Source organism: Coturnix japonica, chromosome 5 (assembly GCF_054131305.1).
Source record: "Coturnix japonica strain WE chromosome 5, WE-NBRP24, whole genome shotgun sequence".
NCBI classification, from domain to species: Eukaryota; Metazoa; Chordata; class Aves; order Galliformes; family Phasianidae; genus Coturnix; species Coturnix japonica.
Window position 1 is genome coordinate 34,441,181 of NC_140667.1, and position 19,789 is coordinate 34,460,969.

The window sequence follows — 19,789 nt, forward strand, 5'->3', positions numbered from 1 at the left end:
AAGGACAGCTCGTGTATTCCTTTCAAACCGCACACTGCAAATAATGTAAATTGTTAGCAGCTTTGTGGTTAGTGAGAATGCCTCTTCGTGGTAGTCTTTACTTTGTTTTGCTCTTTCTCACAAGTGATTTTATTTGCTTACAAGAGAGGCAGAATTTAGGCATTTGTAGACAGTTAAGATTGTTTCCTGAAGAGCTCCCACTAACATATTTTTAAATCCTTGAATCTGGGCTGTTGACCATGAAGTTGCATATATTTGTTTAATGTATGTCACTTCTTGCCATGTATGCTTACAAATTTTTTGTCCTGAATGAAATTCATCCAGTGTTGGTTTTTTTGGGTTTTTTTTTTTGTTGTTGTTGCTGTTGTTTTTTTTTGCTTGCTATAAATATACAGCTCAGCTGTATTTCTATCCTTTGTGTCAACATTAAAATTCCCTTGTTCTATGTTTAGCTTGAATAATTACCAAACCGTTTGCAATTAGAACTCTAGGATATGACCTCACACTGATTTATTCCTTCGTTTCTTTTTGTATTTAATGCATTTCAGATACCGAAAATACCAAATCTTTGTCCTTTTATTTTGATGTTTATCAGTAATGGAAACATTCCAAAACAATCAGCCAAATACCTATGCTTTGTTCATTTATTGCCTTCTCTGAAGATAAATTGACTGTACTCAACTCTCTTCAGCATTTTTCTTCACCTAGATATTATTGCCTTGTGCAGCCACCCCAAGGTGACTGTTATCACTTAATTAAATCCTTGCACGCTGGGAAGAAAAAACAACATTGTTCGTTCATAACCCCAAGGAGGTGTTTTTTTTTTTCTTTAAGCCACTAAGCTTTTTCCCTGTTTTATTAACTTATTCCTGGCTACAAGAAGACATACTTTGTTGATGAGCAAAAGGTTGTATTAGTTTTTTATTTTCTGGGTAAACTTATCTTTTCTCTGGGAAAAAAATAAAAAAATAAAAAATGTGGGCATTACAACAAAGAAAAAAATGGGATCTCTCCAAACCCTGCAATTCTAGTAAAGGTTTGTGTAAACATCAAGCTAGTAAAGAGAAACAGGGGAGTAGCAGGAAGGAAATGAGAAAATAAAATGCAAACATAAAATTGGAACAAGACAAAAAAGTAAGGCGATGTCTATATACACAGAGAAACGACTGCATTGCTAAGGGAAAATCAGCATAAAGAATGGCATTTTTTGAAGAGAAAAATACATCAGGGCTCTTTATGTTACTGTCTAGGGCAGCATCTTTTTATTAGCCTCCTGGTTAATGTCTTCTTTCTGTTTATTGATTGTAGACTGCACAACACTCTGTGTATTACCTTTGCACATTTTTTTTCCCACAGTGCACAATCCTACTTGAAAACTGTAAGAGGAAATATTGCAGATGAGCCATTCATTGAATATGTGAGACCTGTGATTTGCTTTTATGTTCCTTTAAGCACAATACTCCATATGAGAAAGTTCACTTGAAGCAGTAAGTTACCAGAGTATGCTGCCTTTTAGCTCGTTTCTAGTCCATTAAACGAAGGACCAGAAAATAGGTTTATCTGCTCTAAAATTTGGGCTCAAACAACCACATATATTTGTTCATGATGCTAAATCATTTTGATACCTGCTGTGTTCAACAAGCGTTTAGAAAAAGTAAATGCTATTTAAAGCTGTAATATTTTCAGAGCAGTTTATGCTGTGGTGTCATTTGTATGAAAAGTGTAACATTTTAGTGTGTAATAGGACATGGCTTTGAAGTAGTTGGATAACTGTGATTTTTGAAATACTGCTACATGTAACATGTAGACTATAATTATTGTAGGTCATAGAAATATACATTTGTGTGTGAACTTCAAAATATTGCTGGATTGATGTGGATCTGCTCCAAATCCATCATGTCTGTAATATACGCTGGTAGTTAGTTTCTAGAAATTCCCTGTCTGTGCTACAATTTCAGCCTGAATTCTTTGATTATTATTTTTCTGTGCATTTACATTCTTGTCCACAGCTTTCTGAATCAAAACATAATTGTACAACATTTATATAGATTAAATTTCTCCTTTTCTTAGCAATAACAAAAATATTTTGGTTTACCTTCAGAAATTCAAGGAATGCTTTCTAATCTTTGAGCAGTGGATTTGACACCCACAGGGATATTAACCCATACTCTGTGGTTTTGTCTAATCTATTTTACCTTTGAGGCCTGCAGACTGTCTGCACATCTTAATGAATATATCACAGAGATATCCATAGTCTCTCTTTTTATTTTTCAAATGAAGGCAATAAGAAATTTATCAGTTACCAGGATTTTAGGTATGGTTTTGTTTGAAATTACTGCTTGAGAATTGTAAGGAAACACAAATTCTGTTCTGAATTAAGTTTTGGGGTCAAAAATTTGAGATCCTTAAGAAAGAGATTTGGCATCAGTAAGATCCTCAGGAGAGGACTGTTGCCAGAATCTGGTGTTTAGATTTGTTACTCCAGATGCACTATAGTCAAATAGCTGCAGTATGTGAGTACTTTTTGGTTTTGTAAAACGTTTTTCCTTTTCTTGAGAGTTGCTAATTGGAAATTCTGGTTATGCATTTACGTTAGATACAAACGGATGCAACAGATGAGTTTGAATCTGACAGATGCAAACAGTTGCAACAGGTTGCAACAGATGAGTTTTCAAGAATAATTTTAATAGTAGCTTGTGTTATCTGTGGAAGGAATAGTGTCTTCAATGTAGAGTTGGGAATTTGCACAGGTACTTTGTGGGGGAGAATTATATTCCAACAGAGTACAGCTAGAAATATGTGGCAAGATAAAGTGCAGCATAAAACAAGAATGCTTTAAAGTTTCATGCAATATGAATGTCTATCATTTAGGGTCAAAAAGCCTTTTGAATTTCCAAGCACCCTGCTAAGTTTATTTTATCATCTCTTAAAAAACATAATTTAGAAATAAAAACAGTTTGTCCTAAGTGCCATAGGAAATATGCTTTAGCAAGCTAAATTGGAATCCTGCTAGGGATAGAACTAGGCTGAAAAACTGTTTGGATTTTAAACACTAACACAGGACTCAAACAGTCCTCTCGGATGTGTAAAACATTTGGTTGTATTTCTGTTGCAGTTACTCTGTGTTGCGTATGCTTCTGCGTTTTCCCATCTGGTTTCAAGCCAGAATCAGGGAAAGACTGATAAAAAACCATTTCTTTTTCACTATAGTGACTGAAAACAGATTGAAGAAATTCAGATAAATGTCGGAACTCATTAAAGCATGACCACTTAAATTTATTTATTTTAAGTTAGAAGGGTTGCTGCCAATTAAAATGTCAAATTTATATGCAGAAGTCTATCCATGCTGCTTCCTCTGTTGTGTGTCAGGCAGCATATTCATTTGGGCAAAGTAACAGTACAGAAAGTGAACCAGAAGGGCATTCATACAGCAGCATTAAAGGCACTGACCGGAATCTAGATATCCTTGTTATTTTGGCTTACGGTAGGTTTCCAGTGATTTAAGGAAAGAAAATGAAATGGAGAAAATAGTAAGCTACTGAGACAGGTAAAATTAATTTTGAGGAAATTCTGTTTTGTATTTTTTATTATTTTTTTTTTACAAAATGGTTTAAGTTAAACCTACACTAGAAGTTCTTATGTTTGATGTGCCACGAGTAGGACCTGAAAGTGAGCTGCACCAGGGAGATGTTGTCAAACTGCAACATTACCAGGACTCCAGGTAGCAAGAGCAGGAGTTTAACACTGTGCAGTAATGATGCCAACATCATTGAATAAACTGCCTGCGATTTAGAGAACCAAGCAAACATGTAAGGTATTGTTTAGGATCTGCAAATAGATATTGCTCAAGGCAAGAGACAATAGCAAGTGTATCTGACTTAAAGGAGTCAAATGGAGGATAATATCACAGTGGATACAGAAAAAGCTAGGATTTTACACTCTTACTCACTCTTGAAAAGAGTAGAGGAGTTTTCTTACACCAGTTCTGTAGATGAAGGCAATTTTAGCACAGTCACCTTAGGAAGAGGCTTTAACTTCAGGTCTCACAAGTTGGAATGAAACCGAAAGTAACTGTATAGATCAGTCATGTCAGTTCTGACTCAGGACAAGGGATACAACATACTGATTGTTGACATGCATAATAAATAACATTAGGGATGGTGGCATCAAGACTTATTTGGAGTTGTTTAGATAATGTGGTGTGTGTACTATTGGCACAGCAGACATATATTGTACTCTGCAATCTGAATGAAATCTTGAGCACAATTTGATGAGCAGGTTATTGATATTTCAAGATGGAGCTGTTCCAGGGGACCCCTTAAGGGCATTTTGTGACAGTGTGGCTGCACACTAAGACTGTGGTAAACATACAAGGGAACATTTTCACATGGTTACCGTGAAACTGACTTTTCAAAGGTGATCTTGGTTGAAACCTTGTATTTTTGGCTTCTGCTGGTTGTATATGGGCAAATCATAACCCACCCACTCCTTCCTACGGTAGAAAGTAGGATTTTTATTATAGATATACCGATCCTTCATTGCCCTAGCAGTCAGAGGTGCCACTATAATGTATTAGCTTGCATTTATAAAAGAATATAAGCCTTATTCACTGAACAATCTGCTCAGTTTATATGTTTGAATTTATACAGTGAGCTGGTAAACAGCAAAATCCATATTTATTTTTACCTACAAAGGTAAAAATAAGGGGGGGGGGGGGGGAAGGGGGAACCAAAAAACAACAAAAAAGAACTGGTTCATTGCCTGAAATCAGTCAGGAACAGACTTCTGATTCCATCAGGATTATTGGTTTTCACATACATGTGCAGTGAGGCACTCCAAGCTCAAAACACTTGAAGGAAGTACAGCAACCTAGCATAGAGACATGAACTTTAGTGAGTAGAAGTCAGATGCAGTGGCCAGTTTCTTCAGGGGAAGATTTTGACATACTTCTATTAGCAATGAAATATCTAACTGGTTTCAGGACGTTGCTTTTCATGCCCACCTAAAACTTTCTAGCAACTTGCAGGATTTGCTCATGGTACTCCAGATCCTTCTTATTTTAAGGGTCAGAGAAGTACAAAATCAACAGTAACAGTCAAGGAGGCATTTCTTGGTTGATCTTCAGTAAAAAAGCAAATGGCTGCTTTAACTTTGTCCAGCTGTAGATGTACACTACAAGTTTTCAAAGTGGATATCTATGGAACTGCTACAGAATTCCATACGTGTAGGAAAACTTGGTGTAGGAAATGGATCTACCACCTTAGTACACAGATTAGTGACAGATGGAGAAATTCTCAGCTAATTAGGACCAGGTTATTCCTTCTTTGGATTACAACATGTCATAAAAGGCTGAAGATAAGATTGTTGGGGTTTTTTTTGGTATTCATTTGTTCTTGCTGTTGTTGTTTTCCCCATGCATATGTCAGAGGTTAGTTAGAAATCACAGTGGAGTTGATGGACTATGTTTCTTCTATTCTTTGATCTTATTTTCTTTATATTCAGTTGTCTTTAAAGTATTCCAAGGTCTATAAAGTATTCTCAACATGTTCTTTCAAGAAGAATGTAAATCCATATGATAGGCTATGTAAAGGACTCAATTTGTCATTAAGATCTATTTTGGCTATCTGTATCACCACCTAATAGGTTAAAGATGCTAAGCATAAGCCTCTCATCCTGTTCTTTCCTGAGCAAAGCATCTCTGCTTCACATGTTGTCACCTCCATTGTAGTTTCATACATATGTACTCAGTTGTGGGCCTGAGGGCTAATTCTCACAAGCCGGTTGTCAGGACCAATCATAGGAGCATCCTGAGCACCTGCTGATGAGTGTGGGTGTTATTTTAAGAGTACAGTTAACAAATCTCTATTTTTTTGTCTAGATTTTAAACAACAAAGCATCACTTTATCTGTTTACTTTCACATTGTGTCAAATTGTGTTTATTTAAAAAAATGTTAACCTCACAGGCAGATATGTTTCTGTATGATTTGAATGGACTTTACATAAACTGAAGTACTCATACAACATAACAGGGGCTTTAAACTTGCTACTTTAGAAACAATAACATTCACAGTAATATTTGTTGCTCCCAGTCAGTTGTACTTTTACAGACACTTCTACCTGCACTATGGGTTCCATTCAGATCAGATTCTCACAGTTTCTTTCTGTGCATTCAGACTGAGGTGCAGATCCAGGGACTTAGCCCTTATCCTGTCAGCACTCCATAGCTCCTGCTACTGCGTTAGTTTACCCTTTTGGTTTTGGCATTCATGGTAGTAAATACTGTAAGCACCTGCAAAATATCAGGTCCTTAGGGTAGCACTTCGTGGAGCACAAATGTGTGAATGACCAGAATATTTGTACCAACAAAGAACAGAAACCACTTGATATTCAAATTCTGGATATCCAAAGCAAAGCCAATCAATCCACAGCCAGATATACACTTAACCCTGGTTGAAACAATCAAATTCTCAGAGTAAATGGTAAATAATGTAATCTCTATATGATAATTCTTACCCTAAATAGTACATTGGATTGTATTAGATGGGGCAGTTAATGGCATTACAGTCTGCTGTTCAAACAGTCCGGAAGCATAACTAGACATCCAATATAATTGAAGGGTATGAGTTCATCAGGAATGGGCATCATAAAAATGATAAAGATCATAAAGGTCAGTGCTTTAATACACAACACCCACAAAACTGAATTTTAACTGAGTACAGCAGTGTTGAATCCCCTCCCTCAAGAGTCTTTTTTCCCCCTTTTTCTGTACACTAATTGTGTACCTTTTTTCTCTCAGGAAAGAGAATAGTAAAGAGATGACAAATATCCTGCCTAGTAAGGTTTTAACTTCAAAAGTATCCAGCACTGGTTAGTACAGTACGTACTAATGAAATCAGTGTTTTCTTTAAGCAATGAATAATTTATGCAGAAGAATGGAAAATTAACAGTATCATTTTTCAGTGAGAGCAGCAATTTTTCATCTTTTTATTGTGTACTAGCAGACCCCAGAATGGTCCATTAGTGGTTTACATGTTCTGTTGAAATCTTAAGTCTACATACAGTAAGCTCACTTTTCTCAGTTACTTTTCAAATATCTGTTCAAACAGTTAAAGCTGAAGTTACTCAGACTGAATAGTACTTGACCAAAAAAATACATGTAAATAATTAAAGATCATCTGGTTTCTATCATTTAACTCAATTTTGTTATTCTGATTGGTATTTTGACTTTAATATGGTTTTTCTACATGTTACATCAAAGGTTTGGACAAAAAAAAAAAAATCTTCTGATAAACAGAATCCAGAATAATTACAAACAATCTGTCTTGGAGATTAGTTAGGGCTTGTTTGTTTTGTTTTGTTTTGTTTTCACATTATTAAGCCTCTATTTCTTTCTTCAAATAGCAGTACATTTCAACCCAAGGATATAGGGGTTTTTTTTCCTACTACAATGCCAGCTTTTCAGTAGGTTTAATAGCTTTCATGGTGTAGTTTTGCCTGTGCAGTCAGGATGGCTCAGGATTTTGTAGAAATATAGAACAGCCTTCTAGAAAATATCAAAATTACTATCAAAAAAGACCCTAAAAGTAATTTATTGCTTTTGCATTCAAAAATTTTCAAACTTTTTCTGTAATTTTCTTTTCTGTCGTTGTTTTTGCGAACTTGCATAATTCTGAGATTTGTAATCTTCCCACAGTTCTTAGGTTTATCTCTGATATTTATCAGCTTCTTTTTGTTGAATATACCTTAAGAATCCAAATGCCAGATTCGATTTCAAACATTATTCTTGTCTCTAAATTTTTATTCTCTATTCTCTCTTCTTGTAGTGATCCTGATCTGATACAAAATCTTATTTTTAAATCTAATAGTCTGACTCTTCGAGTTTTTTCTGCTTTGGTTACGTGCATGGGAACTGTTAAATCATGATCTGAAACTCTGATTGACCACCTGAGGTGAGCACTGAGTCAGCTGTGGGAACACAGGTGAAGGCAATTCAGCTGTGTAACTGGAAGGGGTGCAGCCTGGTTGCACCTCTCCTAGGCGCCATTTAAGGGCAGAGTACCACTGGAAAAAGATCTCTTTCTGGAGACTGTTGCTTTTGCAGTTTTTTCTGAGAGCATATGCAAGTGAGCGTTTTTCATTTATTTCTGATTATCCCTTTATAACCACACCAATCTATTTTTGTTGGTTATACAGTTTCTCTCTGAGTCTGGTGAAATATTCATTGAAGGAATCAGTAAAGTTAGATCTTTTGTTTCTTGGTTTCAAACTATAAAACAGATCTTGTTATTGGCACATTTATTTTCTGGTACTTCTTTGTTGTCGTGTGTTGCATCCTGACCACAAAAGCAAAGAGCATGAAGATGACCACTTAGGAGCTTGGCATCAAAGTCTTTTCTAACCACATTCTTTGAGCTTGTCTACTTGCATCATCTTTTTTTACTGCAGTTGTTTTGTTGCCAAATACACATTGCTTGCCAAATATTTGTCATTGATTCACAAGGAGTATATGGTCATATAATTATGTGTGGACTATGATTGAAAAATGGCAATGGTATGAGGGCTGAAAACAGAATTTTCTGTTTGTTGAGGTTCTTACAATATGGTGTAAAGAAGAAGAAGTGGGGGAAAAAAAAAAAAAAAAAAAAAGAAGGCTTGTTGCCCAAGGAACACTACAGACAGTCTTATACCTTTTTATTTGGATTTTGTTGCTGTTGTACTTTGCAAAGTATTAACAAGACTGAAAAAGAGGAGGAATAAAGTTTCTAGAGATTTTTTTGTAAGTCAGCAGGTAATCTAACTTTATTTATATTGATGTATCAAATACAACTCATATAAGATCATTTTTCCAGGAACAATATTCTCATTCTCTCAGAATGTTTAATTATGAAACCCCAAGGTCAGATTTTCCACCTAAGTAGTTACTATTTTGTATGTTAGCATTGCTTGGGATGTTACTCTGGTGTATTTATAGGGAAAGCGCAGTAAATGGGAACCGAAGCTTTGAATCTGAGTACTGTTAGTCACTGTCTATGCCATTCATTTTATTTGAGAACCCTGACCAAGAATGCTTGCCATTTGGAGATGAAACTCGTGTTTTTGTTGCCATCCTTAGTAAAATAGGTTCTTAATTTACGCTTTTATACAGTAAATGCACTGTACAATGATATGTTTATTGCAGGTGAAGAACTATTTGCTTTAGTAAGTGTCAGTTGCATCACATACGGCTTCTAGTTTAAGAAAAAAGTTAGATATTTTTGCTGTTATGGAATGTAGTATGTTTAATTGGTGACAGGCTTTTTAATGCTCAGCTCCAGTTATGATATTAATATGTTACAACAGTGAAAACTTCTAATTAAAATGATCTGTTTGCCGGGAAAAAGTTTAGTATATCAATTCATCTATTTTATCAGGGGAAGTAGTCCCTATCTCCTTATCAGAGCCTAAGATAGAAGAAAAACATCACAGATGCATGCTGCATTGGACAAAGAACACAAGCATGCATTTAAATCATGTATATCTTACTTTTTACTGATGTAATTGTGAAATATGTTCTTTTTGCATTCATAATTAGGGGTGAAACAGATGGTGAAGGCTTAGTTTAAAATAATCTATCATTAAAATAACCTAGCCTACTGGTAATTCTTCACTCTAACTGGAGTTTAGGTCGGGGTAACAGGGTTTTTTGTGATGTTGGAATACACTAGAAGGAATTAGGGACTGCATGGATAGTATGAAATATGAGGATATTCTCCAGAAGGACACTGTAGTAAGACCCCAGTGAATTAAATTTGTCTGTAGTGGGTATATGCAAAAATAGCTGGGACAAAATTCCTCTGACAAATATAAATCCATTTAGTGCAATGCATTATACATTAGCACATATTCTGTCAAAGTGGTACAGTGGATTTAATATCTTGAAAGAAAATAACTTCAGTATTCAACAAACATTGTACAAGCCACTTAGTATTTTGGGCTAAAATCCTGTGCTTTACATTTTCATATTATTCTGATGTCAGAGGACATAAATTATAATTATTGGCATTATTATTCAAAGGTGCTGTAGCTAGTGACTTTTACATCTGAGTCTCACTTCCTTCATGTCTACCACATTGACTTGCTGATATGTGACAAAGGAAATCTTATATCAGTCCTGTCTTTCTAGCTTAGAACAGTTTTCAGGAATAAGAGAACTGGCTCAATAAATCAGATACTTCCATGTCTTTAAAGCATTTATTTTAGTGCTTCCTCTAAGATTTCATTCTCTAACAGCTTTGAAAAAAGCATATAGATTTCAGCATGGTATTATGATAAATCTTCTCAAGGAGGGGCAAGCATTAACATTTGTGTCGGTTCTTTTTCATCTTAATCCAACCTTGGTTAATAATCAGAAAATTCTACATAGCGGGTAAGAAGATGTAATTAACCCTTTGACCCCAGAATCTTAATTGGCGCCTGTTGAAAACAGTGGGGCAGTATTAAAAAAAAAAAATAATAAAAAAAATTAAGAAGTAGCCTGTGGTGATTGAAACAGCGTAATACATAATGGTTTTCTGAAATAAAAGTACTGGGGAAATTCAGCTTTAATCACATTTTGCATATGAGCAGGAAGTGTAGGTTTAAGCAAGAAGTTGCTGGTATTTTAAAATTCAATTATGCTTAAAATTGGCATGGGCATTTACCCCAACCATTTTTAAGACACCACAGTAGACGGGATAGCACAAAGTTTATGAAAGCCAATTTCTCTTTTAAAAATAGAAATAAATGAACTCAAGAATACTTTCTTAACAAAAGATGTTGTACTTTGATAATTTCCTAAAATGAAAACAGTACATTTTATAGAACACTCGTTACTTTGCATGCACTATTTCTACGTCATAGTTGATGATAACCTTGGAACTGTGGAATATCCAAAACACAAACCCTATCTGCCTTTGACCGACAGTGAAATTCCCACTGGAAATGACAGTGTGCTGCTCAGTTTAAAAGAGTCTTGAAAGCTGACTAAATCCAGTACCCTTCTCACATCTATTGGCTTCTTGGCTATGCAAATATAACATAAATAATACTTCCAAAGATTTCTCATTAAAACAAAATTGTTTGTAAATAGACACTGTGATACCATGTACTCTTCTGCAGTATATAATATAACACTGCTATGTTATCTGCCAGCTTTCTCTGAAGTCTATTGCTCTCTTGGCACGCACAAAGGACGTACGCTTTATGAAAAATTGAAAAATTTCAACACGCATTACTTAAATAATAAATATTCATAAATAATACCTATGAATAACGAATGAGGCAGTCCTTCAGAACTACTGTTTGACCTGTATAAGGAACAACAACACTGTCACAAAAGGGGTCCATCTCAGTCCTTTTGTGTGGCTGGGAGGAACTGCCTTGCGCTGGAAGGTGACCATTTCTTTCACTGTTTTTATAGTCATTTTTCTCTGATGAATTGAGCGTAATGTATTTGCATTTGGGGCATGGAAATAGTTAGCTGCTCTATTAGCAATTAATCAGTGGTCCTTCCAAAATATGATTAAGTAATCTTTAAGATTTTGCTCAATTAAAAAAATGGTGAATTATGTCAGTACTTTTACATAACTTCAGGAAGCAGGGAAAGGAATCAGAGAAAAAATACATGACCAGCACATAGTTGTCTCAGTTGTCTTACTTGGCTTAATTAATTTTGTGGTACAGAAAATGACTAGTTAAGCAAGAAGTCTAAAGAGTTGCTGGTATACTACACTGGCCCTGCCATTCCATCAGTGGCACCATAGTAAACTCCCTTGTAAAATTAGGAGGTAAACAGTAATAAATAATCTCCCAAAGGAAAGCAGATGAACAGGATGAAACTTTAAAACTGTTTAACTGGAGGACAAGTGTGAAATGGAGAAGTAATGTGAAAAAGCTTAAGATGCTTGACACTTGTCACATTTAAGACTCCTCCCAGTTGCTTGTTACTTTAAAAACATAAGCCATAAAAGTTGTAATTTATTTTTACTCTTGTGCCTACCTGAGATTTTAGTTATTTATATATTTCCAGCAAAACTAGCTTTAGCCAATTTCAAGTCAAAACTGAGGAAAGTATTTGTACTTAGTGGTGAAAGCTTTCTATAAATTTTTGTTTCATAGAGAAGCCTGAGTTCCTAAATAAGATCATGCTTACTTAGAAGAGAAGCAAGAAAGCCATTGTTCAGAGAATTATTTTGTTATTCTCCCAAAATTCAATCCAGTTATGCCAGATAATTAAACAGTAATATAGTGTACTAAACAGAACAGATTATAAATGTGCTCTGAGTGCATGGAGCCTTTTTCCAGTAAAAGAGGAAGGGAATCGCACAAATTCAATATGTTAAAAACGGGAAGAGGAGAGTTGTTTTTATATGATACACAAAAAACTATGAAATTTCTTTCCAGAGAATATTATTAAGCCAACAAAATAATTTGATTCAAAAAGAATCTTGAGCACACTAGTTGTAGGAGTAAATATGTAGAATATCACCTGTCATGACTGTGCAAACTAGTAACAACCTGAGGTTAGAAAGAAACTTCTAGTAGGCTGATAATTACCTACCTAACTGACACTAATTTTTTGAACACTGTTCTGAGGTAGGTGCAGACTGTTGGATCCAGGAAAATCAACCACTGCTGGTACTTTGATTCAGTGTGGTAAATTGTTGTTGGGGAATGGCACGTTAGCAAGGACATCCGTGAGTGGCAAGGGAATCAGGGTGACAGTTTTATGTTTTATTTCTAACGGAGGATTAAAACAATTTCCTCCAAGGAACCTGGGACAGAGAATCAGGACAACTTTTACTGAGACCGTTAAGGGTCTATTCTTCTGATCTTTCTGTGCTAGGGAAAGTGGATAGTAACAGAAGAAATATTTACATGGGGAGATCAAATGTGTAAAGGTTTTGATTGTCCTTGTATAGATTCAAGTTTGAACATCACTGGTCCAATTTTTCTACCTGTTATGGATGTTGAAATTCAAGGAACTGATGTTAATCATTTGAAAAGTAATGATGATGATTTATAAGAGGCCATAAATGGCTTGCAGAATGTAAACGTTTTTACATGAAGGAAATCTATGCAGATTTACATTTTTATTAATTCATAAATATAAATTAGAGTATCTTTTTAATGCAGTATGAGCTTGTTTTCCAATATGTGGTGTATATTTTTTAGAAAACACGGGTTTTTGAATAATCTACTACATCTGCGTGGAGTGAATGCTTCCTAAAGACAGTTTCTGACTAGCAGTGTATTGGAAATTAATCAAAAAGGAGAAGAATCAAAGGAATTAAAAAGTAGAAATCACTATTCTGTATTTAAAAAAAAAAAAAAAAAGACTGAAACAATTACATGACTTTGTTGTCAAATATTTCCTTGAACTTGTCTGCTTCTGTTACCTTGTTCTTCCAAAACCATGTTGACCACTCAAAAAGTGTAGTTATGCTTTTGCTCTACACAAACTCTTACCCCTAATGAATGCTCAGGGAGGGATGCTTTGGGATTGTTTCTTGTGCATCTTAACATTTGGGGTGTTTCATATCCCCTGATATTTCTATATCTTTTTTGTTTTGAACTTTCAAATTTTATAACTTCGTGATTTTTATATTTGCAATATCTTTTTTCTTTGCCAGCAGTCAGACTCCTAAAAAGCATAAAACAAAAGGCACATGTAGTATTTGAAAGGCAATTTGTTCCTAGAAAAGATTTGCTTGTGTTCCTAGATGTATATTTCCATCTTGATGCACAGTGATTTACTCCACATGTCAGTTTAGAATATAGTCCTTTGTTTATTAACTGCAGTCATGTTTCAAAAGATATGCATCAATCTGTGCATTTTTGCAGTTTGCAGTTGCAGTGGAAGCTGTATCCAAAGACAGAACCTGTCAAACTAAAATCTGATCTAGAGTTTTATACCAAAGGAATGAAATTCATAACATTTCTATAGGCTTAAGCTGTAAACATATTTGACAGTAATCTGCTGATTGGCTTTGTTTGTTGTCTCACTAAAGGAAAATGGTGTGTGTGTAATCCTCAATTAATTAACAAATTATTTAGGCCCATAGTGGTTTGAGTGATGGTAGATTCTTTTTTTGCTTTTTCTCGGTTGTTTTTTTTTTTTCCTTTCAGATTTTGTTTTTCAGTTTTCTCTGCTTTTATTCTGGGGAGTCAGGGATGTTCTTGCGTATCATTTGATTGGAAGGCTATTTGTTTTCTGTATTTATTTCTTCCTGTAAAAAAAAAAAAATAAGACCATTTTATTTTTCCATATTTTTCCTGTATGCAAGTCAGATAACTTTATATAGTACATGGCAGATGTAAGCAGAACAGTAAGCCCTTCAACTTTGGAATATACTTGTGTTGATTTTTAATGTATAAATTTCATTAAGAAATGGCCTTGAGGATTCAAGTTAAAAACACACATCTGAATATTTTCCTCAGTTTGTTCTGTGATACCTTTGTTTGAATCTATTTCTATCTAGGATTTAGAATCTATAGTTAATGTGGTCACTATTCTTTTCTTTCTCTGCAGTCCCTGGATGGATTTGTATTTGCACTAAATCAAGAAGGAAAATTTTTGTACATTTCCGAAACTGTCTCCATCTACTTAGGCCTGTCCCAAGTAAGTACATGCTTTCAGTTCTATAGCATAATTGTGTATGATGTGTTCCTCTGTTTCTCATTTTAAAAGAAATTATAATAATCTAGTTTCTGTATTTTGCATGGATTATTCAATTAGTTATTTGAAGTTGCATCTGGTTCATCCTGAGAAGTAATTGAAAAACATGTCTATCGGTATTGGATGTTCAAATAAGATACACTTGTGCCTGAAAACTTTTTGCCATGAAGGATCATTATTAATTTATTGAGAACAAATGAAGTTTCTTTTCTTGGTTGTTTTGAACTTTAAACCTCTATACCTGATAGGAAAGGGATACGTTAATAGTACTTCCCTTGTGCCCTATTACTGGATGTTTATGGAGTACCCTGCATTATCTAGGGAGCTGACACAATGACAGGGAGTCATTTGGAGTCAAGAAATGCTGAAAGAGACCATTAAAATGTCTGGCAGGGAGGGTTCCAACAAGGACACATTTTGCTGCTTCCACAAATGTTCACTAATATGAAGAAAATATATTTAATATGGTATTTTAAAAATGTAATTGCTAACAACAGTTTTTCAAAGATTAAAAGGGAGGATGGAAATGAAGGGAAAGTTGCTTGCTGGTACTTAGACCTAATCCTGCTGTATTCAGAAATCTTTTGTTAAAATACCTTCTTTCTACTTGGACTTAGAAATGCAGAAGAAAGATTTTACATGATGATTTGTGGGGTAAGATATCTGTTCCTACTGCGGTCACTCAGAGGAGAAAAAGAAAATCTGATATAAATATTTATTTCCTTTAAATTAGTATCCATACTGCTATGAGGAGGCAAGTATTAGCACTGATAACTGTTAGTTTTGCTGTACCCCAACAGTAGTGAAATGGGAAATTTTAACTTTTCATGCAGAAAATGGCTAATTTTGAATATTTGTCATGAGAATTAGGATAGATGTTCATTAAGTCATCACAGAAAATGCAATAAATTGGTTTTAGTAAGTTCAGTGATTGTTATTTTCAGTTGGCTTTAGCAAAGCAAATGCTAAAGCTGTTTCTTACTCATATATGTATTTTTTTTCTCTCATTAAAGTCCCTTGTTTTGTAATAGACTCTAATCCCTGCCTTAATCTGTTTGGGAATTGGTATCAAGAATCTCAGTTTTTGAAATTGGTGCGCCACCATGTTGCTAATACAGTAAGGAATCAGAACTTTAATGTTTATTATTGTCTTATGCTCATATTAATCTGTTTTATGCATAGTATCCAACAAAGTTTAACAGGCCAGTAAAGAAGAAGGATGGATAATTAGTTTAAGCAGGTAAATGCTAATTAGGAAACTCCTGAAAGGCATCCATTATACAGTAGCTTAAAACAAATTTTACAGCCCTGGTTAGTGGTGTAATCCAAATTCTGTCAAGGCAACTGCATTTTCTGTAATTGAGATGTGTATGTTTGCTTTGCATAACAGATGGCTCTGTATGCTTAGACTGATAGCTAGGAAAATAATAATTGCATTATTCTGGCCAAAAGAATATTAGCTCTTGGGTTTTGGCCATTTCAGTCAGTCCTCCTGCCAGCACAGCATATGCACATATATGGATTGGATTTTCAAGGAAATTGATGCATCTGGAATAGTGTGGCCATCTGAAATATCATCTGTTCAAGAAAAAAATTGGCTTTAACCCTATGCTAGTCCCTCGTTAAAAACATTTTCTGCCACTATCTTTATAACTATAGGACTCAGTAAATCTTTCCTTACTCTGAACTTATATCCAGTTGGTGTGGCTTTGCATTTCATCTCGATCCCCATATACATTTCAAGAAAGGATTCTGCAATGTTCTTTGCATGTTAGAGTCTTTAATTTATCAGCACAAGTGTTTCCTTGTGTTCATTGCTGATGGTATTGATGGGAAAATGATATAAAATCACAATCACGACTGTGGCCTTTAATATGTTAACAGATTATATCAACTGAGATCTGCTCAGATATCTTTTAATTTTCACTTGTCATCAGTCTTTACTTTGTATGTCTCTGACTTATTACATTCTTAATGTATTGTTTAGTTTTATACTATTGTACAGCGAGCTTTCCAGCAATTACAAAAGGAGCACTGTAGCTACTTGACCATAAATCATTATTCAAAGTGTTGTTTGTGGGGGAGGTGAGGGGAAGTAAGAATATCCTTAAAATCATTGCTAATATTTCCACAACAACAATCTTACTTCTGAATTTCTGAAAGAGTGCTATGTTATACATGTGGCATTGCGTCTCTTGCACTGCAAGTAAATATTGATGTGTCCCCATCCTGATATGAGCCCCCATTCCCAGCTGTGTATTTGTATAGAACCTGTAGGAAATCTGCATTTCAGACAGTCTGGATGTACATTATAAGCATTATTATTTGAATAATCATCTTGAAGTGCTGACTTTGGAGTCTTGTTTTTTAGTAAAGTGCCATCTTAGGTTTTTTGTTTGTTTGTTTTTTGTATGTATGGAAATTGTATATAATATGTTTTGTACTTGCAAAGAAAAAATCTCACGTCTCTTAGCAATGGGAAAATAACAATTAGACCAAGTCTTAACAGGTGAAAACCCTTTTTCACTGAACCAGTTCTCTTCTCTGAACACGGAGAGACAGTGGCAGAAAAAAAAAAAAAAAAAAAAAGGATGCTGATATTCTAAGATAGCTGCAAGGCTAATAGTAAAAAAAAAAAAAAATCTGATAAAACACTATCTTGGAAGGTAGTCTGGCAATGATGATAATAAAGTTACTTCTGGCAAAAATGACAGCATATTCAAACAGTAAACAAAAGTTAAAATAAATATTCTTCCAACATTGCAGTGAATGTAACTTGCGTGTAGAGACACATATTTGTTTAGAACACTTTATCTCTCAGCTAATGTTAACCAAGAATTTCAGGCTAACTTGGCAGACATGGTTTCTGGTATTTCAGAGCAGGTCATTGTGGAACTGCAATCAGAGCAGTTTCAGAGGATGAGGATGTGCTGAAGTAGAGAGAAAAACAATGTTAGATAAAAATAAGGACTGAGAGAAGAAACAGAATAAAAGAAACAGAAAGAGAATAAAATCTCCCTGTTATATCCTTAGTCTGTATAAATAGTCATAGCCCAGGTATAGCTGGAGCAAGCTGGAATACTCCAACATACTTTCAGGATCTGCAGTGCATGTTGGAAGAGACAGACATGTCTAGAACCACGTGGTATAGCAATCATTCTTCTGTTGGACTACATGACCAGTGATGGTGTAGTTTCCCCATGTGCCAAGGCAAACAGCCCTTGTTACACTGCGCATCTCTAGTGAAGCAAAATTGCTTTGCTTGTGTCCTCAAACATGTTCAAGTTAGTAGGTAATTTTCAAAATTCAGCCCCAGATTTCCTTTAGGAAATGGAATTGGGCACTTGGAAGTTAATATAAATACCTATCTAATTTCAGTTCTTTTGCAAAGTCTTTGAATATGAGACTTGGTGCAAAAGTATGCTGATACAAGTAGTCCAGAATGGGGAGAAAAGTCCATCTGAAACAAGGGATAAATTAACAGAAGTGTGAGGTTTTGGGGTCAATATAAAATATTATGGACTGATAAGCTAGGTGAATATTTTTCAGGAATGAAATTCATAATCATTTCTCACCAGCAGTTGTACTCAACAAGAAGTACATGCATTATTTCCCTTCTGTGAGGCCCACACCTGAAAGTAAAATATTTCACACCTTTGCTACAGCTTGTCCAGAACATGGACCAGGTTTATAAACTGGCGTATTGCAGAGAAAGCTCATTAAAAGGGAGCAGTGCAGCTGCAGAAATAATAAAAGATAATAGAGGTGAAGAAAAAAAAAAATAAAAGAAGAAAATTGTTGAGATTTTGTAATTTTTGAAACAGAGCAAGCAAAGCCAACAAGTATATTACATGTGTAGTGTTACTAATAGCATAACCTGTCTCCTTACTTTGGCTTTCTATGCATTTGTTCTATGAAATGGCAAATAAAATTATAGCTACAGCACACAAGTACAAGGTCAAATAAATGACAGTACTCAGTCTATTTGTGCAGCTATTCTGAAAAGGAACCATGGTGCCAAATGTGGTTTATTTGAATAATAAAGAAGAATTAGATTCCCCTGATAACTTGGCTGAGGGCCAATAAATCACTGGAGGTTAAGAATGCTTTGCAACAGCCGTGTATTTCTTTTGCTTTTGCAAAGCATAAACCTCAACTACTCTGCTCTACCTGTTTTTCAATGCAAATCAACTTGAGGTTAGTAGATGGTTAAAGGATTGCTTTGTGCTCTGTTTGTTTAAAAGTACTATAAAGCTAAACTTGCACTTGTTCTGTAAGTTTTACTCACTGTGCCATTATCTAAATAATAATTAAAAAAAGAAAAAAACAAAAAACAAAAACAGGAAATTCACAGCAAAATTACATTCCTTTCAGTTCTCTAAGCATATCCAAACAATAGCAGAGGTTTTTCGGTTTGGTTTGGTTTGGTTTTTTGCATTCTGAGTTTATATAATACTTTATGAAAGGATAATTTCTGCTGATCTAGTAAACTGGTGCACCAGCACTGTATACTTTGACCTCTTTAAAAATTATTGAAGCCTGGGAAAAATTTGTTACTGTGTTTTTTAAGGAAGTTATTATTTCTTTTAATGTTCAACATATGAAATTTCATTTCCTTTCATTTTTATACTAAAGGAGGAAGGTGAGCAAGGGAGGAAGTCTTGAAATAGAGTGGCTCTGAGGGTGTTGAGAGCAGAAAGAAAATATAAGTATCAAAATAATTCAGAAACAGTACAAAGCATGGTGGCACATTATCAATTTACAACATTTAAATTGATAAATGCTTGGTGGTGAAGGCCTACAAGGGCACTTTGAAAAGCAAATAGCGACCTGGTGAAGAAATTGATTTTTTCCCCCCCGAAAATGACTGCATGATGCATCATTTGACTGCATGCTGTCCAAGTGCTTGACAGAGATAATCTCAGCAATCCCACGGGTGACCTTATCGTTCTCACCAGGGCAACTTTGTCTAGGTTCTGACTTTGTGCATGTCAAGGTTTCTTCAGGCAGGATCCTTGGGGGGAAAAAGTTCCTCTGTTCGATCCAGATATTGAACTGCTCTTCAAGGCACTCCCCAACCCCCCAAAAAGCAAG

General features: G+C 35.0%; 1 protein-coding gene across 8 annotated transcripts in view; it reads left to right on the top strand.

Annotated features, from left to right (window-relative positions):
* NPAS3 (neuronal PAS domain protein 3) overlaps positions 1-19,789 on the top strand; it is a 575,240-nt gene that overhangs the window by 380,817 nt on the left and 174,634 nt on the right. For all 8 annotated transcript variants that reach the window (XM_085549109.1, XM_085549110.1, XM_015865010.2 and 5 more), the window contains one exon: positions 14,549-14,638. In XM_085549109.1, coding sequence (XP_085405235.1) covers positions 14,549-14,638 — 90 coding nt within the window. The remainder of the gene's footprint in view (positions 1-14,548; positions 14,639-19,789) is intronic.